Source organism: Annulohypoxylon maeteangense (assembly GCF_022496945.1).
Source record: "Annulohypoxylon maeteangense strain CBS 123835 unplaced genomic scaffold GGS22scaffold_29, whole genome shotgun sequence".
In the NCBI taxonomy this organism is placed as follows: domain Eukaryota; kingdom Fungi; phylum Ascomycota; class Sordariomycetes; order Xylariales; family Hypoxylaceae; genus Annulohypoxylon; species Annulohypoxylon maeteangense.
In genome coordinates this window covers 207,961-222,880 of record NW_025953276.1, presented here as the reverse complement: position 1 = coordinate 222,880, position 14,920 = coordinate 207,961, and the positions used below count along the sequence as shown (strand labels likewise).

At 47.5% G+C, this 14,920-nt stretch overlaps 4 protein-coding genes across 4 annotated transcripts; 1 reads left to right on the top strand and 3 right to left on the bottom strand.

Moving 5' to 3' along the window:
• Positions 1 to 394: 394 nt before the first annotated feature.
• On the top strand, positions 395 to 1,978 carry GGS22DRAFT_87713 (uncharacterized protein). The gene has a single exon (XM_047968319.1). It carries the CDS (start codon positions 767 to 769, stop codon positions 1,667 to 1,669), a length of 903 nt encoding a protein of 300 aa, XP_047814107.1. The 5' UTR covers positions 395 to 766; the 3' UTR covers positions 1,670 to 1,978.
• GGS22DRAFT_197679 (AhpD-like protein) lies at positions 1,979 to 3,459 on the bottom strand. Its single transcript, XM_047966017.1, has 3 exons — positions 2,671 to 3,459; positions 2,437 to 2,482; positions 1,979 to 2,331 (listed from the first exon to the last, which is right to left on the bottom strand). Exons 1-3 carry the CDS (start codon positions 3,187 to 3,189, stop codon positions 2,285 to 2,287), a joined length of 612 nt encoding a protein of 203 aa, XP_047814106.1. The 5' UTR covers positions 3,190 to 3,459; the 3' UTR covers positions 1,979 to 2,284.
• Positions 3,460 to 4,231: 772 nt separating this feature from the next.
• On the bottom strand, positions 4,232 to 8,281 carry GGS22DRAFT_87698 (putative histidine kinase SlnCl1). Its single transcript, XM_047968318.1, has 2 exons — positions 5,220 to 8,281; positions 4,232 to 5,163 (listed from the first exon to the last, which is right to left on the bottom strand). The coding sequence occupies exons 1-2, from the start codon at positions 7,916 to 7,918 to the stop codon at positions 4,347 to 4,349; spliced, it is 3,516 nt and encodes a 1,171-aa protein (XP_047814105.1). The 5' UTR covers positions 7,919 to 8,281; the 3' UTR covers positions 4,232 to 4,346.
• Positions 8,282 to 10,720: 2,439 nt separating this feature from the next.
• Positions 10,721 to 14,140, bottom strand: GGS22DRAFT_87675 (uncharacterized protein). Its single transcript, XM_047968317.1, has 5 exons — positions 13,765 to 14,140; positions 13,303 to 13,515; positions 11,978 to 13,154; positions 11,711 to 11,918; positions 10,721 to 11,664 (listed from the first exon to the last, which is right to left on the bottom strand). Exons 1-5 carry the CDS (start codon positions 14,009 to 14,011, stop codon positions 10,843 to 10,845), a joined length of 2,667 nt encoding a protein of 888 aa, XP_047814104.1. The 5' UTR covers positions 14,012 to 14,140; the 3' UTR covers positions 10,721 to 10,842.
• Between the last annotated feature and the right edge of the window lie 780 nt (positions 14,141 to 14,920).

Below are 14,920 nucleotides of genomic sequence, written 5' to 3'. Positions count from 1 at the left end.
TACCGCGTATACCACCACAATGAATATCCACGAAACACACCGCCTTTGGCGAACCCGCCTAGCTGGGTAAGGTCAACTACTATGTGCTAATGGGTGTGTACTATGTACTCTGTATATGCACACTAGGTATAAAATCAACATCCATGTGACTCTGACAACTAGGATAAGCTCTCTGCATCGGCAAGGGGCAAACCCGTTAACGGCGCTGTTATGTATGGATATGTATGTGATATGTATGTACTAAAGCTTTCCAGGAAATCAGAAATCCATGGATCATTCTACGATGGAGGCGTCATACTATAAAGTAACATGTTCCTCTTTCGAGTGAATCAATACAACTGCGCCACCGTTTCTCCTCGTCTCTCCCGCGACCTCCGCTATTGGACCCGAAATCAGACCCTAGTTCTGTATTATCGGCTCTATATGCAGGAGGTTCGCAGGTTCGAGAATCCGATGGTTTAGCCCCATCAACCCAACAAAATCTCGATAACCTACACTATTCCTACGCCCACATCCACGCCCGCACGCGCAAACCGCAGAAAAAAAACTACCTAGCTACACACAAACCAGTCACAAAAAGCCGCTTGCTAGACGAACTTCACCATACATCCTCCGAAAAACTGCCCGCAAACTGAAAGCTGCAAACTCTGTCTAATTCGTCCTTCACCTTTAACTTTGTTTTCACCAATCATGGATTTATAATGAATTTATAACAATTTTTCGCTTCCGCCCATGTCCTCAACCACCCGAGAATATCGTTCGCAGGATGACTGACCCCTCATCTCTCTGGACTATCGTCCTTCCTGTCACCGCTTTTTCTTTCTCCTTAGTCGTCAACGCGCACTTCTTTACTTCTTATACGACCGCATACTTCTCCGCGCCGCACGAGATCACCGTCTTCATAGACACCGTTGACTTTTCAATCCAGGAGAACGACAGCTACGACAACGATCTCTCAAAGGTGCAGAGGCTAGAGGACAAGCTCCGGTTAGGCCGGTTGCTGCGGGAGATTCAAAAGATTGGTGACGAATTGCGAGATGACATAAACCACCTTGTGACGGCGGAGGGTGGTTCGACGCTGCGAACCAGCGCCCGCATTCTCTGGGCAAACCACAGGACAAAATTAGAAGAGAAATTACGACGACTTGATATGTTGCGCATGCGTTTCCTGGTTGTATACGTGGGTATTATTGCGAATGCTAGTAAAATCGCAGCACCGAAAGATCCCGAGAAAGCTGCCATATATGAACCCCCCAAAGGTTTTCCGAAGGGTCTAACCGAGAGCATCAAGCAGAGGCCACCTCTGAGGAAGATATCTACACAGCCAATAGCACACCACGAAAAAGCAGAGCCATCGCAGAGGAGACAATCTATGCAGCCGTTAGGACAACATGAAAAGGCCGAGACGCCACCGAGAAGACTATCAACACAGACGTTGGGAAGCTACGAAAAGACGCAGACCCCGCATCGGATGGGCTGGATGCATGTTGTAGACGAGCTACAACGCTCTCCGATGATGCATCGACGTCACGCCTCGATCGAGCAGAGCATGCGCTCGCCTCCGTCCATGTCACCTCTCGGTAGCCCTGTAGCTCTTACGCCGCAAATGGACAACGGTCGATTTCGCGAAGCAATAGAGTCTATTCCTGAACACCGCCTAGCGGAGTAACGACCTTTGACGAACATGTCACGTAACGACGTCGAACGACAACATCATGACCCCGGATTCCGGTGAGCCTTGTTATGAGCATTTACGCCTACTTAATTCATTGCACGAGGAGTTTCGGTCACTTCACGAGATACCCCCTTTTTTATATTTCGTTGCATATCACTACATCACCCCGGTTATCACTTCACGTATATAACTAACTTCGGCCTTCCTTTTGTTACACCCCTTCAAAAATTGGATTTTTACATCATCAGTGCCATACCCGTTCTTAATTATCTTTGAATTAAATCATGAATTTGGGAATGTCGTATGTATCGGATCTAGTGTAGGGGCATGGACTCGGCTGGGCGGACGGACGGACGGATGACAGGATGATGTAATGAGTCTGGTTTTATGGGAACGGGATCGACCTAGAATGTCGGTGTATCTAGCTTTAGCTAGACTTGAATTACTGTTTAGATTGATACTATGATTTTCGTGCGATGGATATGGTGACTCTATTTATATTTGACATGATCCGTGGTTGATGTCAAGTATTTGTGAGCCCCGAGATGAGTACCATCAAATCAACCACCATGCACAGTTTGGCGATGTTTGAATTTTTGTTACTGCTTATCAATGTCCAGAAACGTCATCAGGCCCAGTGCCATTTTTCTCGCCGACTATCAACTTTGTCAGCGTCTCCATTTCGCTCCCCATAAGCATGTCCATGAAAGGGGGCACGATATTGCGAATACCAAGGGAAAAGAAAGCGGTGGTTGACTTACCGTCCAGAGCAACAAGAAATCTGCTAACGCAGTTATACGCCGCGACCTGTGGAAATCATTTCATCAGCCCCTTTTCCTCGTCCGATAAAATGTAATTCAACCCGCCTCGCTTCACCTCTCGACATCCACGCACGCACGCACGCACGAACCCATCCCGCACATCCCATTCTCCCACCCCCCAACCCCGAACCACAGAGCAGAAGCGAGAAAAAGAAAAGAAAAGGACCAACTCACCGTAGCCGTAACCTCCACAACCTCCCTCTCACTAAACACCCCCCTAACCAGCTCAAACACCTCATCCGACACCTTAACAGCCCGCGTCATCTCATCAGCATACCTCAAAACCGCCCACTCCCTCTCCCCCAACCCCGCCTCCAACGCCTCCTTTTTCACCTTCTCCCCCTCCCCCTCTCCCTCCGGAACCAAAACCTCCCTCCCCACAACCCTCATCCCCGCCTCCCCAACCCCAGCCTGTCTCGCCAGCGGCGCGTGGTGTCCCCATTCATACCATGCCCCATTGACAACCGCAACCCTGCATATCGCGATTTCACGCACCCGCGCGTCTAAGCTCGTGCGCTCGCGTATGGCGCCTAGGAACGAGTTCCACCCGTCTGCGACGGGGGGAGCGTGTAGCAGGGCTAGGTCGAGGGGTTGCAGGGGCCGCGGGGCGCGCCGCGCTGCGATGCGGGAGATGATTCCGGCGTCTGCTTCGGAGGAGGGGACGGGGGGGTTGGGGGTGTATGGGAGGCGCATTTTGGGTGGTTGTAGGTTGGTAGGTAGGTGCTGGGTATGTATTTATGAAGGTATGGATGTGCGTGTATCCCACGAGATGTGCGGTTAAGACCCGGGAAAGTGGTTGCTGGGTATGGATGTAAGGGATTTCGTAACTGATTTTACGTTCTAGAAGCCGGGCCGATGTTTAGAGATTTATAGAATACGCTCTATCAATACCTATGACTCCGCAACGTCAAGAGAAGATATCTGTCACCGGTAAAAGATGCGTCATTCGGTACGGACTTCTCTATATCCCGAATATCGGACCGCGGTAGGTACCCTTAGTCGGACGCGCTTACCATAGGCTCTCCGCCTCGCTACTAGCTCTGCCGGTTCGGCACCTCGGCCGGCATTAAGATACATTTTGAATGTATTCATTTCCATCACCCTAAATATCATCCTGCAGGTACCAATTGATATATCGACAAGATTCAATGATTATATAGTATATACATTAATGTACTAGTTCTTATATATGCTCATACTTATGTCAAATATGTACATCACATGGAACGAGCTATATTGTTCGCTCAAAATAGCCACGATCTTTCATATGCGCCCCAAAATGCTATGGTAGCTATCGTTCTACCTTCTTCAACCATGGACCTAAAAGTCGTTTGCCTAGCCCAAATGGTGTCTAAACCTGACACTCCTGTCCCATCCTTAGTATGGTATATGAAACATTTTTTCTTGTCCGGATGCTGGTCATGTTTATTACAGACCCTGGGAGGTCAAAATACAATCCAAAGAAACCGGAAATCCTCGTTAGTCGCCCGCATACTTTCTACAGCGGACCGGACCAGGTTCCGTATGCAAAACACATTAGCCGTAACGCCATCGCCATCCCTAAAATCAGATTCTCCAGAAGTTTTCGTTCCTCTCCTTCCAATTCGCCGTGTTCGATGAGCTCCTGGTTTGATATCCCCTTGTAACATATAATGTACCGGTATAAATGTAGTCGAGCGATTCCTAAATAAGGAATGTATAAATAGTATAATATAGTGATATTGGCGACACAAAACTCATATCGGAAGTCAGATAGAGATACTGATATTGAGGATATTACGGATTGTCGGTGTTTGTAGGTCGTTGTATACCTAGTAGTAGGTAGCTAACAGTAGCAATACGCAGTAGTATCACGTTACTGCGCCTGCTGCTGGATGTACCCCATTCATAATAGGTTGCTCCTTAGGTTCAGAATCTATGTCTAAAGGAGTGGAGATGGTGTTGCCGTTCGGCGGTTGATTAGTTGCCGATGAGTCATCCTTTTTAGCGGTACTCTTCATCAGTTGAGAAGTTGTCTCGGGCTCCTCGGGAATAGTAGCGAATTTCTTGAGAACCAGTTTCAATGCTGGTCGGCGGATGGGCTTGCTAAGGAATTCGTTCATCCCCGATTCCATGCAGTCTTGGATATTGCTTTCCTCCGAGAATGCAGTCAGGGCAACAATCGGTGCCGAATATCCCATCTTCCGGATTAAGCGTGTGCTCTGTAGACCGTCGAGATTAGGCATTTGAATATCCATGAAGATCAAATCAAAGTGAAGATTATTCTCCATATTCGTCTTCACCAATTCGTATGCCTCCTGTCCGTCCTTAGCAATTGTCACATCGTACACATCTTCTAGTTTCAACATCTTGCTAACAACCTCAATGTTCGTAGGGTTATCCTCGGCGACAAGAACTCGCAGCTTTCCTCCGCCTTTGCTGGCTTTAGCCATTTCGATGGCATTCATTCGGCAGTTTGAATTAGGCTCCTTTGATTTGGACCTGGGACCGGTTGCAAAGAAAGGTTGGCTTAACCCGACGAGACGTGGCTGCTGATCGAGGACGGTAGCTTTGACTTCGGCTGTGGTCTGCGATAACGTCAGGGAATTTTTCCTGGAAATCACTTCGGCTGTGCTGCTAATGCTAGGCGGGCGCGATTTGATACTGCTAGAGGCTGTGCTTGAAGCCCTGGATGAGATCTAGTTAGCTAGCGAGCTAGATATTTGACAGATTACATATCTTACCTGTCTTTGGTGTACTTGAGGGGAATATGCATAGTGAATGTGGTACCGGCACCGACGGCACTTTTCAGCGAGATGCTCCCCCCCATTAAATTCGCCAGCTGTTGGCAAATGCTCAGACCAAGACCAGTTCCTCCGAACTTCTTACTAAGACCGAGGTCACCTTGAACGAACGGTTCGAAAACGCGTTGCTGCATATGCTCCGGGATGCCCGGGCCAGTATCCTCAACCTCAAATTCGAATAGGAACGACTTTGCGCTTGGTGGCGGCGGTGTTGGTGATCTCTCACGGATTCGTACGTGGGGTATTGCTTTGGGATCCATTGGATTGATTGATAAGGCTGTGCCGCGAGAAATTGACATTTCGTTTGAACTCTTGGATCTGTTCGACCCCGATCCCATTCTGCCTCTCCCCCTACCCGGGCGACCGGAGCCGGCTTTCGACATGGACGAAGTCCTACTCTCGTCAAAGGTTGGTTCTATTTCGCGCAGACATTTTATCCTAACGGAAACCTTCCCTCCAGCTGGTGTGAACTTGAGACTGTTGCTCACAAGATTGATGAGCACTTGCAGAATTCGATGCTGATCGCCCCACAAGCACATATCCTTGAGCCTACCAGTTCCAAGAGGACCGATTGCTGGGAGTTTCTCATCCATTTCAGTTCGTTCGGAGCTCGGATCGGTTTCGGGTTCGGTGCTTAAGAAAGCAACTGAAAAATCGATTGATCCTTCACGGACCTGTTTATCGAAAATGGTCGCAACCTGTGAACGAATGTCTCCCAGCCGAAATTCCCTCTCTTCGAGACTCAATTGCTGTCCAATCTGATTCTTCGAGAAACTCAACAGATCTTCAAGGAGATGCAAAAGCAAGTCACCGGACTTGTACAAGGTTTTCAGAGACTGTTTGACCCGATTCAAATCATCTTCCTCCATACAAACCGCGCACATGCCTAAGATACCGTTCAAAGGTGTTTTAAGCTCATGCGAAATATTTGCGATGAACAAAGTCTTGCTTTCATTAGCAGCCTCGGCAGCCTTCTTACTAATCTCGAGCTCATGTGTTCTCTCCGCAACTTTTTCTTCCAAAGAGGTGTACTGCTTTAGGAGTTCGTCGCTCATCTCATTAAAAGTCGTGGTGAGTTCTGTAAGTTCGTCCGTTATGAGATGTTTCCGGTCGTTGACTTTGCCAGGAATTTTGAAAATTCGCCTTGCTGGTTCGCTATCGTGCACTGAGGGGGCGGGCCTCGATCGCGTATGCTTCCGAATGAATCGTCTCAATCGGACCATAGTTCCGTGATTCGACTTTCGACTCATGCTACTAGATCCAGGGTGGTCGTCGTCGTCATAATCTAGATCGTCCATATAAGCTTCAGCATAGCCTGGAGGCGCAATTGATTTTTCGGTGGCAGCTTTTAACCTCCGAATTGGTAGAACGCTTAGGTGGGCACATGGTATAACCAGGAGGAGAGTAAGCCCCATAGTCCCGAAGACGCAACCGAGGAGGATATGTTGAAGAGTCTCGATTGGAATATACGCCTCTGCTTTGTCCTGTTCGATTATGAGTGTCCAATTCACCAAAGTAGTCTGCGGGCGGGCATAGCCGACAGCGACAGAAATCCCTTGTTCATTTTTAGTGGAAAGTAAACTGCTAGCGTTGTTTACCGCTGGGTTCTGTTGTGTGAAGGCCTTATATACGGCGTCATATAGCGAGACCTTGAAAGATTGGTAATAATTTCCGGACGCATAATTATGCAGCGAATGCCTGTCGGCTTGACGGGACATAGCTCGCGGCGGTAGAACGAATTTGACATCAACGTCCGAAAAATTGGACGCCGCCGGATGAGTCGAGTTTGCTGGCAAATTGTACTTGCTAAAGCGATTCCATCCAGTTGAAGGACCCACGAGTAATACGGATCCCGTATCGCCCAGACCTTCCTTGGACCTCGCGATATTAACAAGCGACGTGGCCTCCCCAACAGTCGTCATGTACCCGAGTATCACATCGTCCCGTACGATACTTCGAATCGGTATGGTTAATGAGATTAGTGCGAAGCTCTCATTGACAACCAACGGCCCCAATACCAACCCATCCACACTCGAATCAATTCGGATGTCCGGGAATGGTCGGGCAACGACGGCAGTGTGATTCGGATAACCAGGATCGGGATCTGTGGAATTGTAATATGTAATATTCGGGTACAACGAAGGAGGGTAGCCCGAAGAATTGTCACCTAAGATGGCTTGAGACCCATCAGCCGCCTTGTAAGGCAGCCTGATCTCGGAGACGTTACTACCGGTGACACTGAAAAGTCCATCGGGTCGGTCGCCACCGGTTTGATTCCGCGAATAGAGCCTTGCCTGTATGAGATTGCTGGAAACTCCAGAGCGGGAGAGGAGGGCACTCGAAATATCGGCAGCGGCTTGACTCCAAATATTTTCGGTGTCATTTCCGACATAAAATGATACAAGCGCTTGTTGGAGAAGCAACCTGGTAGCTATATGGTTACAAGTTGTCTGAATCAATTCGATCTCAGAGGCAACCTGGGCAGCTTTGAGAGATGCCGTTAATGAAAGCCCAGATGTTTCCACACCAACAACGAAGCGGTTGACGTAGATCCATGTTGGTATAGAGAGGATGGCGAGGCCGATCAATACAGCGAGCAGCACGAGGGCTGCCAACTGTTCCCGTATTGCAACTCTCATTATTTCCGGCCTATAACGGGAAAACTACCAAATTCCTTGGTCCATGCATTCTTCAGGTCGATTTACTGTTTAAAACTTCGAACTTCGATCGTAGGTCGGAGAAAGTGGTAAAAACAAACGAAGAATATGACGGGTAGCGGAGGGCGGAAGAGTTGGTAACTTTTTCTCGTCCGGGGTTTGGCCTGCGTTCTTCCAAAATCGGCTCTTCTCTCTCGTCAACTGATACACCATACACCACACACACACACCGAAGTGCAGGTGAATCTCGCAAGAGTACTAGGTAAGTAAGAAGGAAAATAAAATAATAAGCTGTACGACCCTTTGCCCACTCTCCCGTATTACCGTATGCACCAGAAGTGCGCCAGTGCAACGAAGAGAAGGGAAAAAAGAAAGAAAAAAGAAAAATGGAGGTACTAAAGGTGGTGTGGTATATTACAAGTAGTGCAAGGTAAGCTTGCCGAGAGAGTGGAAAGGAAGGAACCTTGATCGCCGCTCGGAGCTAAACATTGAACAGCTAAACAGCTAAAACAGCCAGGCTAGACTCGCAGGGCAAGGGCAAGGTAGGTATGCTCGGTAGGTACTTTGCCAGGTATGTGCAGTTAGTTACAGTAGCACTAGCATCTAGAAGGAACGTAATCAATTGGATTTAATGCTGGGGTACATAAGCTCGATTGGTACAGATGCGACGGCGAACGACGACTTCTTTCCAACAGCTAACATGGGTTACGAGGAAGGTACAGAGGATACTAGGCAAATATTTTAACAAATAGAACGCAGTGTCACCACACAGAATTCCACACGAATCTGCTCTTGCCTTCTTATTAGTGGTAAACTCTACTCTACTGAAGCAGCAGGTAGTAGGTAGTAGGTATCTGATAGGTAGAAAATTAGCAATCTTAACCTAGCTAGTTAGAAGCTTCAGCTGAGGCACTAGGACATAAGGAACTGAAGACGTATTTTACTTCATTAATAATCAATTTGGCCAACCCTTTCCAAAGTTTCTGCGAAGATTCCCATTCAGTTACTGGGTTCTTGTTATCTATATTCAAGATAGATATGTGGAAAATCGCATTGAATTCTGCATCCTGAATTAGCTGATCGACAAGAAAAGAGGATCACGCCATGCCAGCCTAGCCATGTGTACCTACTCTACAAGATCTCAGATGATGATAAAAATGGTAACAGATTGACGAGTAGCTCTACAGTAATGATACGGTACTGGGTGTAAACGTAAGCCGCGAGCAGAATAAGCAAAATCTGTAGCCCGCATGAGAATCTGTATGTGATCAAAAGGGAGGATTAATAATAAGCAGCCACAAGGTACTGATCGACGATCCGAAGTAGCATCGCGACATTGCTTATTGTGCTTATTTTGTTTGATAGGTGCCATGCACTTGTCGGTCTATTGATGCGTTTTCAAGTAAGAAATATCATACAATAATATCATCAGAACCCGTGTCGAAAGTGCGAATATGCCTGAATTATGGGATGTACTGTACGGAGAATATACTATAATAATACTAGATATTACTATTTGATGTACACGGCATCCACTCCTTCTCGATTAAGGCCGCGGGGAGAGATGAACACCACCTGGGCATAAGCGGGAGAGATTAACGGGACAGAAACAAAAGAGCTGGCGATTCGTACATCATTGCCTATTCGGGCGAGTGCGAAAAGTTTGGGACGGACTGGACGGATCTCGAATTGGTGTTTAAACCATGTTAAGTTTTAATCCCCGTAAGACCATGCGGGCTATGCATGATCTAGACCGGGAAGGTCCACAAGACCCACCAATCTGCACCACTGGGCTGACAGGGAACTATACCCCCTGTCCGAACACATCAATTAATGGAACGATGTTAGACCCTAATCCGGTTAAGCTTCTTCCTCTTTCGTGAAACATGGAACCAACCATAGATGGACAACTCTTCCGTTTCTTGGGATTGGGGAAATCGCGATGCCTTCACGCCGAGGTTATCCGTGCCAATATACTCTCGGCCAGGCAGGCAGGTTCATGCAACTGCGTACCTAGTACCCAGCTAGGTAGTAATTATCTAAGACACTCATACTATAATAACGGAAGCCGCCTCCCCATAAATCCCAATTTTATTTTTTATCAATTTCTCCAATTCTTGATAAATGGATATGACGCTACTAATCAAAGCTAACGCGTATGATTCATTCAACATGACGGGATCGTATGTGCTAGTAGCAAACTCGGGTACATATATGTATATATGGTGATATCGGTATTACAATTAGCCCAACCCCTAAACTCCCCTTTCCTTCAATCCGACCTATGTTATAACCACCATCTTCGGATAGATAGACGTATATAATACATACGTCAAGTAGCGCGTTTGACGAACATAGTGTCTCCTTCAAACCATCGCCGGGGATAAGCATAGAAGTTAGTAAATGGGAAGTTTAGTGGGTATACACGTCCATATATAAACCATCTAGGAGCAAATCGTCCGACATTCGTTAAGGCCGAACGCGCGAGCCCGGTCGACAAAGGATTTTCCATGCGGGTTCCGATAACTAGCGCCGATAGCCAAGCTCCAAGTAAGGGGTCAAGCTCTCCCGACTGACTCGCGGCGCACGCCTTACGCCCGTGGATATAAGACGGCCGGTTCTTCGGTGGGGGGATAATTCGTCTCATTTTATCGCGGTTCATTTCAAGCCGAAACCGGCACGCGAGGCCGACGAGTTAGTAACTGAGTAGACGTCTATCCCGGAATGCCCGAAGAACACGGACTCATGGTAAGCTAAAACGAGTCGGCGCTCGAGCAAGTCATGATATCCCCATACCTAGCCGTATGCCCGCGTTCCGCGGACGGGTAAACGGAATACAGAGTCTAAGGCCGTAAGCTTTGAGCAATCTGTCCGTCAAGGTAAGACCCTGTTGTATCGCGCGCTTTTCACGCATAGCACTCGCCGGGTTCCGGGGGTTGGACGTCGTCTTCTTTGACGCCGAAGCTAAGGTGTTCGACGCGGCCTGCTTCGTTATCGTTCTCGACGTGCCACTCGGGGGGCATCTTCACGATGCCCCAGCGTAGCTTGCTTCTGGCGAGCTTTGTGAATGGTCCGTTCTGCTGCTCGCAATCTCCTTTATAGCCCGTGTCTTCGCCATCCTCGCTGCTGCGATCTGGAAGCAGTTGTCTCGATGACAGGGATAGATATGATGACTGATTCATCGTGGTCACGGAGGCTGGTCTGTATTTCTTCATCTCGAAACCATCTTCCCTAGGACTCTCATCATAGACATCACCGCTTGGAACCGGTGTATACGACTGCTTCAGCGGCTGCGGAGTTTCTGGGAGGTCGAATGTAGATATTGCAGGAGAATCTGTTATCAGCGAGTCCGTGTGACTCTTAACGGCATGTGACATGATCGAGGGATGGCACGCGGCGGACAGTGCGAGCGAGTTGCTTCCGATGTTCACCATGTTTGATGGGAGCCTTTTCCAACTTAGGAAGAAAGGAACTGTGATTAGTACGCATGCGACAATTATTAGTCCTAGGAGGGAATAGCCTGAATATCCAACAGCGATGGCGGTGTTGGCTGGCAGGCTTGGATCGTTCAGGCCCCCGGATACGAAATCGCTACCGAAATAACCTCCGGTTGATATAAAGAGATATATGGTGTTCGAAAGCAACCAATGGAGAAATATACTAATCAGTATGAGGGGGATGCTGTATTTATATGGCAGTTGAAGCCGATATGTAGAGTATTGGTCGCCCTAACCGGTTAGTCCTTTACTTAGACACGTAGGACTTTATTCGTACCTTGGGGTCCGTCACTCTCAACGGGTGATATCCTTCACTATAGAGTGACCATTCCCGAGCCATTTGTAAGCGGGTAAATAGGTTGTTATAAGCCAGGTAACAGAACGAAAGCAAAAGTTGCGGACTGTTAGCAAGTAAAACGCCACCCACAAACGTGGTCGGGATATCGATGAATGCATTCTCCTCGCTCTCGAAGAACGAACCGAAACTGTGATTCCCATTAGGAGAAGTTCTCAACCTGCATTTTATTCTCGTAAAACAGCTTACAGGTTATTATTTTCAACGATGCTGTTGTAGAAATAGGCACAAATGGAGATACTGATTATAAAAAGTGCATAGCTCGTTAGCCACACGGATACGGGAATAACCGATGCTCGCACTTTTCGTAACGACTCCCATTGTCTCGGTCCTGGAACGATGAAGGCCTTCCTCCGTGACATAGCTCTCCGGATTTGATTTTGCCCTACCGTTGACATGCCGACTGTAACACGATCCGGCTTTTCGAGGAAAGATTCTATGACGTCTCCTAAGGTGACTAAAGGCGGCTGATTACGCCGGCTTAAAACAATGGTAACCGTGACTGCGGTGAAGGTCTTGAAGATCACACACATGGTGACTGCTAACAAGAGTTTTGGCGAAAGGCCGATGTGGCAAACTCGGTCGACAGGCTGTGCAAGGCAGTATTTTACTGCGATATTGAACGTACCAGGCTGAAGTCCCGATGTGATAGTACTACCGTAGTTTTGGGCGGATGTATATATGTTATCACTGGTTGATTCAGAGTTGATAGAGGTAGTCCCGTTGACTAGACGCTTGGTTCTGTTATTGAAGAAAGGGTATTGCCAATCCGAATTAGCAACAAATGCATTAACATCAAAATTTTGTTGAGAATTATCAACCCCGAATGCCGCGATACAGTTACTGACACAACTAGTCGAGGTATCATATCTGCGTTGGGCGTACATCATGCATTGAGCATCATAAAATAAATGGTTTGACTGATTCGCAGGAACGTATTGATCCCACAACTGGGTTTGGTTCTCCCGGAGATGCCAGATGTCGTTTCGTTTCCAGCCATCATTATCGACGACAAGGACTACATTGCGGTGCTTTTTCAGCCCGGTGCAGCTGATGTACTCCTGCTTACACTGGCTTACATCGAGCCTATCCCACCCACTGGCGGCCGAGGCGATGGCGGATATATTTTTCATGACCTCGGACTTGGTATCTGCATAGTCTGTAAGGTTGACAGGTGCGCCATAAGTGGTGGCCGCTAATTGACCCAGGTAGGGAAACCATTGCGGCTCTGCAAGGGACGTGGGCATGCTGTAGGTGAGCCAGTATATAAATCCACCCTGTACTAAGCCCGCCCCTGGCGCATAATAGGACCCCCCGTTTATAAACTTCTCAGTAGCGATAGTCATATGGTAATCAGAATCTCTCCCTAAGACACAGGCAATGATTAATATCACTTCCCCGGCATTATATGTATTGCATATCAATAATTGGATGGGTGAGCAATGAAACATCGTAAATGTCAACATATATCTAGGTAGCTCCTTTCCAATGAAAGTGGGTTGGGCAATACTTACGATCGGTCTGGAAGACAGTAGAGTTGAATAGTAGATGAAGTGGGATCGAGCTGAGAAGTAGACAGACCCAACATAAAGTCTTGAACCGGGACACTCTGAAGGCGTTTCTAACTGACGGTATACCAATTCCCATCCAGGAGCCTTTAAAATGAGCCGCGTTCAATTCTTGCCTTGAGGGCGAGTTCAAAACTTGCATGAAAAAGTTGCTCGATGCTAGCCTATAAAGTCCAGGTCAAATTGGGTAGGTAATTTAGAGAAGAAAATGACTGGTCTTCGGGTGAAGGCGTCGCGTGGTGTCCAATGTGATAACGAGTATAGTAGAGGCCAGCTTCAATCGAACATTCATTACAAGATAGGAATATAACTCACTAGATACAAATAGAACATTAGTATGAATCCACCAAAGAGAGTAACATTTCGTATATCATGAAGTTCTCCTTACAGCTAGATTGAGAAGAACACGTACCACTAGGGTTGAGACGACGTTGATCAGTAAATGGAGGGCCATATTGACTATAGCCACACTCCCTCCGTCGCAACTACCATCATAAAAGAACACTGCTTTGTCGAATCCATTTTTGGTCGCAGCGGCAATGAGAAAGCCTATGAGAGTTATCGACATAGTTGCGAGAACGATGCTGTTGACCTTAGCGGCCTGCCTCCAACCGGTAGAACGATCATCGCTACGCCAGACATTGAGAAAGTCCATAGTGGACTCGTCAAGACAGACTCATCAAGCCACATACATCAAAGTGCCGATCCGTAGGAAATATCGTTGAACTCTTGTCGCCGGCCGAGTTGCACTTTATAAGTCATAGTGGCCCAAGGCAATCCTTCAATGCCGAGAAGATCAGGATAGGGCTGTAAATGCTGTGCCTCACAAATTTCTTGTTATTTTGGGTCACAGCATCGCAGCACATCTTCACCTCATCGGACTTAGCAAAAGCCCCACCTAGTCGTTCCTCCATCAAATAATAGAATCTCCCTCTTCCCCATCTCGATTTGTTCTCGTTAAGCTCGGAGACAGGGGTTTCGTGAGGACCGACAGGGCTGATGGACGGGGTATTACAGGGGTATATTCAAAATCTATCGAAGGCAGATCCAAGAGCGTAGGATTATATGTTAGAGATCTTCGCTGCACACGCTGCATTGGAGAGGCGAGGTTGGTCCTTGATGCAGGTTACCGTTCAGCGCGTCATTTCAACCCTTGCCATTGGTCAAGAACCTCAGACAACCCAGGATCATGCATGATAAGGGGGTCGTACAGACTATCCTGCATATGGACAGCAGCACTTTGTCTTTGCATCTGTGTTTCTGCGTCATATAAATTTGGCTAATAAACCTACTACAGAATGAAACCTGTAGGTTGGTGTAGAGATGTATGAGTCTTACCACCCATCAGCTATTGATATTCGACTGCATTGAAGCTTAAATGTAAGAATATCGCACACGCGTCGTAAGCTACCTTGTATGCCTAGCGGGAACTCAGACTCATAGGGAGACTGCCGAAGTCTGCAAAACCGCCACGTGGGGGTAGTGAGTAAGCTGAAGCTGCTGTGGAACAGCATCATATTTGGGGAATCTAAAAGCATCTAATCCCAAACGAAAGGCTTGATCC

What these genes read in the sequence shown, in the direction of transcription:
- GGS22DRAFT_87713 (XM_047968319.1), top strand. Translation starts at nt 767, where the DNA reads ATGACTGACCCCTCATCTCTCTGGACTATCGTCCTTCCTGTCACCGCT.
- GGS22DRAFT_197679 (XM_047966017.1), bottom strand. Translation starts at nt 3,189, where the DNA reads ATGCGCCTCCCATACACCCCCAACCCCCCCGTCCCCTCCTCCGAAGCA. An exon ending in TTGTGGAGGTTACGGCTACG is followed by an intron (nt 2,483 to 2,670) that starts GTGAGTTGGTCC and finishes TGATTTCCACAG; the next exon opens with GTCGCGGCGTATAACTGCGT. An exon ending in ATTTCTTGTTGCTCTGGACG is followed by an intron (nt 2,332 to 2,436) that starts GTAAGTCAACCA and finishes CAAAGTTGATAG; the next exon opens with TCGGCGAGAAAAATGGCACT.
- GGS22DRAFT_87698 (XM_047968318.1), bottom strand. Translation starts at nt 7,918, where the DNA reads ATGAGAGTTGCAATACGGGAACAGTTGGCAGCCCTCGTGCTGCTCGCT. An exon ending in CTCAAGTACACCAAAGACAG is followed by an intron (nt 5,164 to 5,219) that starts GTAAGATATGTA and finishes GATCTCATCCAG; the next exon opens with GGCTTCAAGCACAGCCTCTA.
- GGS22DRAFT_87675 (XM_047968317.1), bottom strand. Translation starts at nt 14,011, where the DNA reads ATGGACTTTCTCAATGTCTGGCGTAGCGATGATCGTTCTACCGGTTGG. An exon ending in TACTGTCTTCCAGACCGATC is followed by an intron (nt 13,155 to 13,302) that starts GTAAGTATTGCC and finishes CCTGTGTCTTAG; the next exon opens with GGAGAGATTCTGATTACCAT. An exon ending in ATCGTTGAAAATAATAACCT is followed by an intron (nt 11,919 to 11,977) that starts GTAAGCTGTTTT and finishes TGGGAATCACAG; the next exon opens with TTTCGGTTCGTTCTTCGAGA.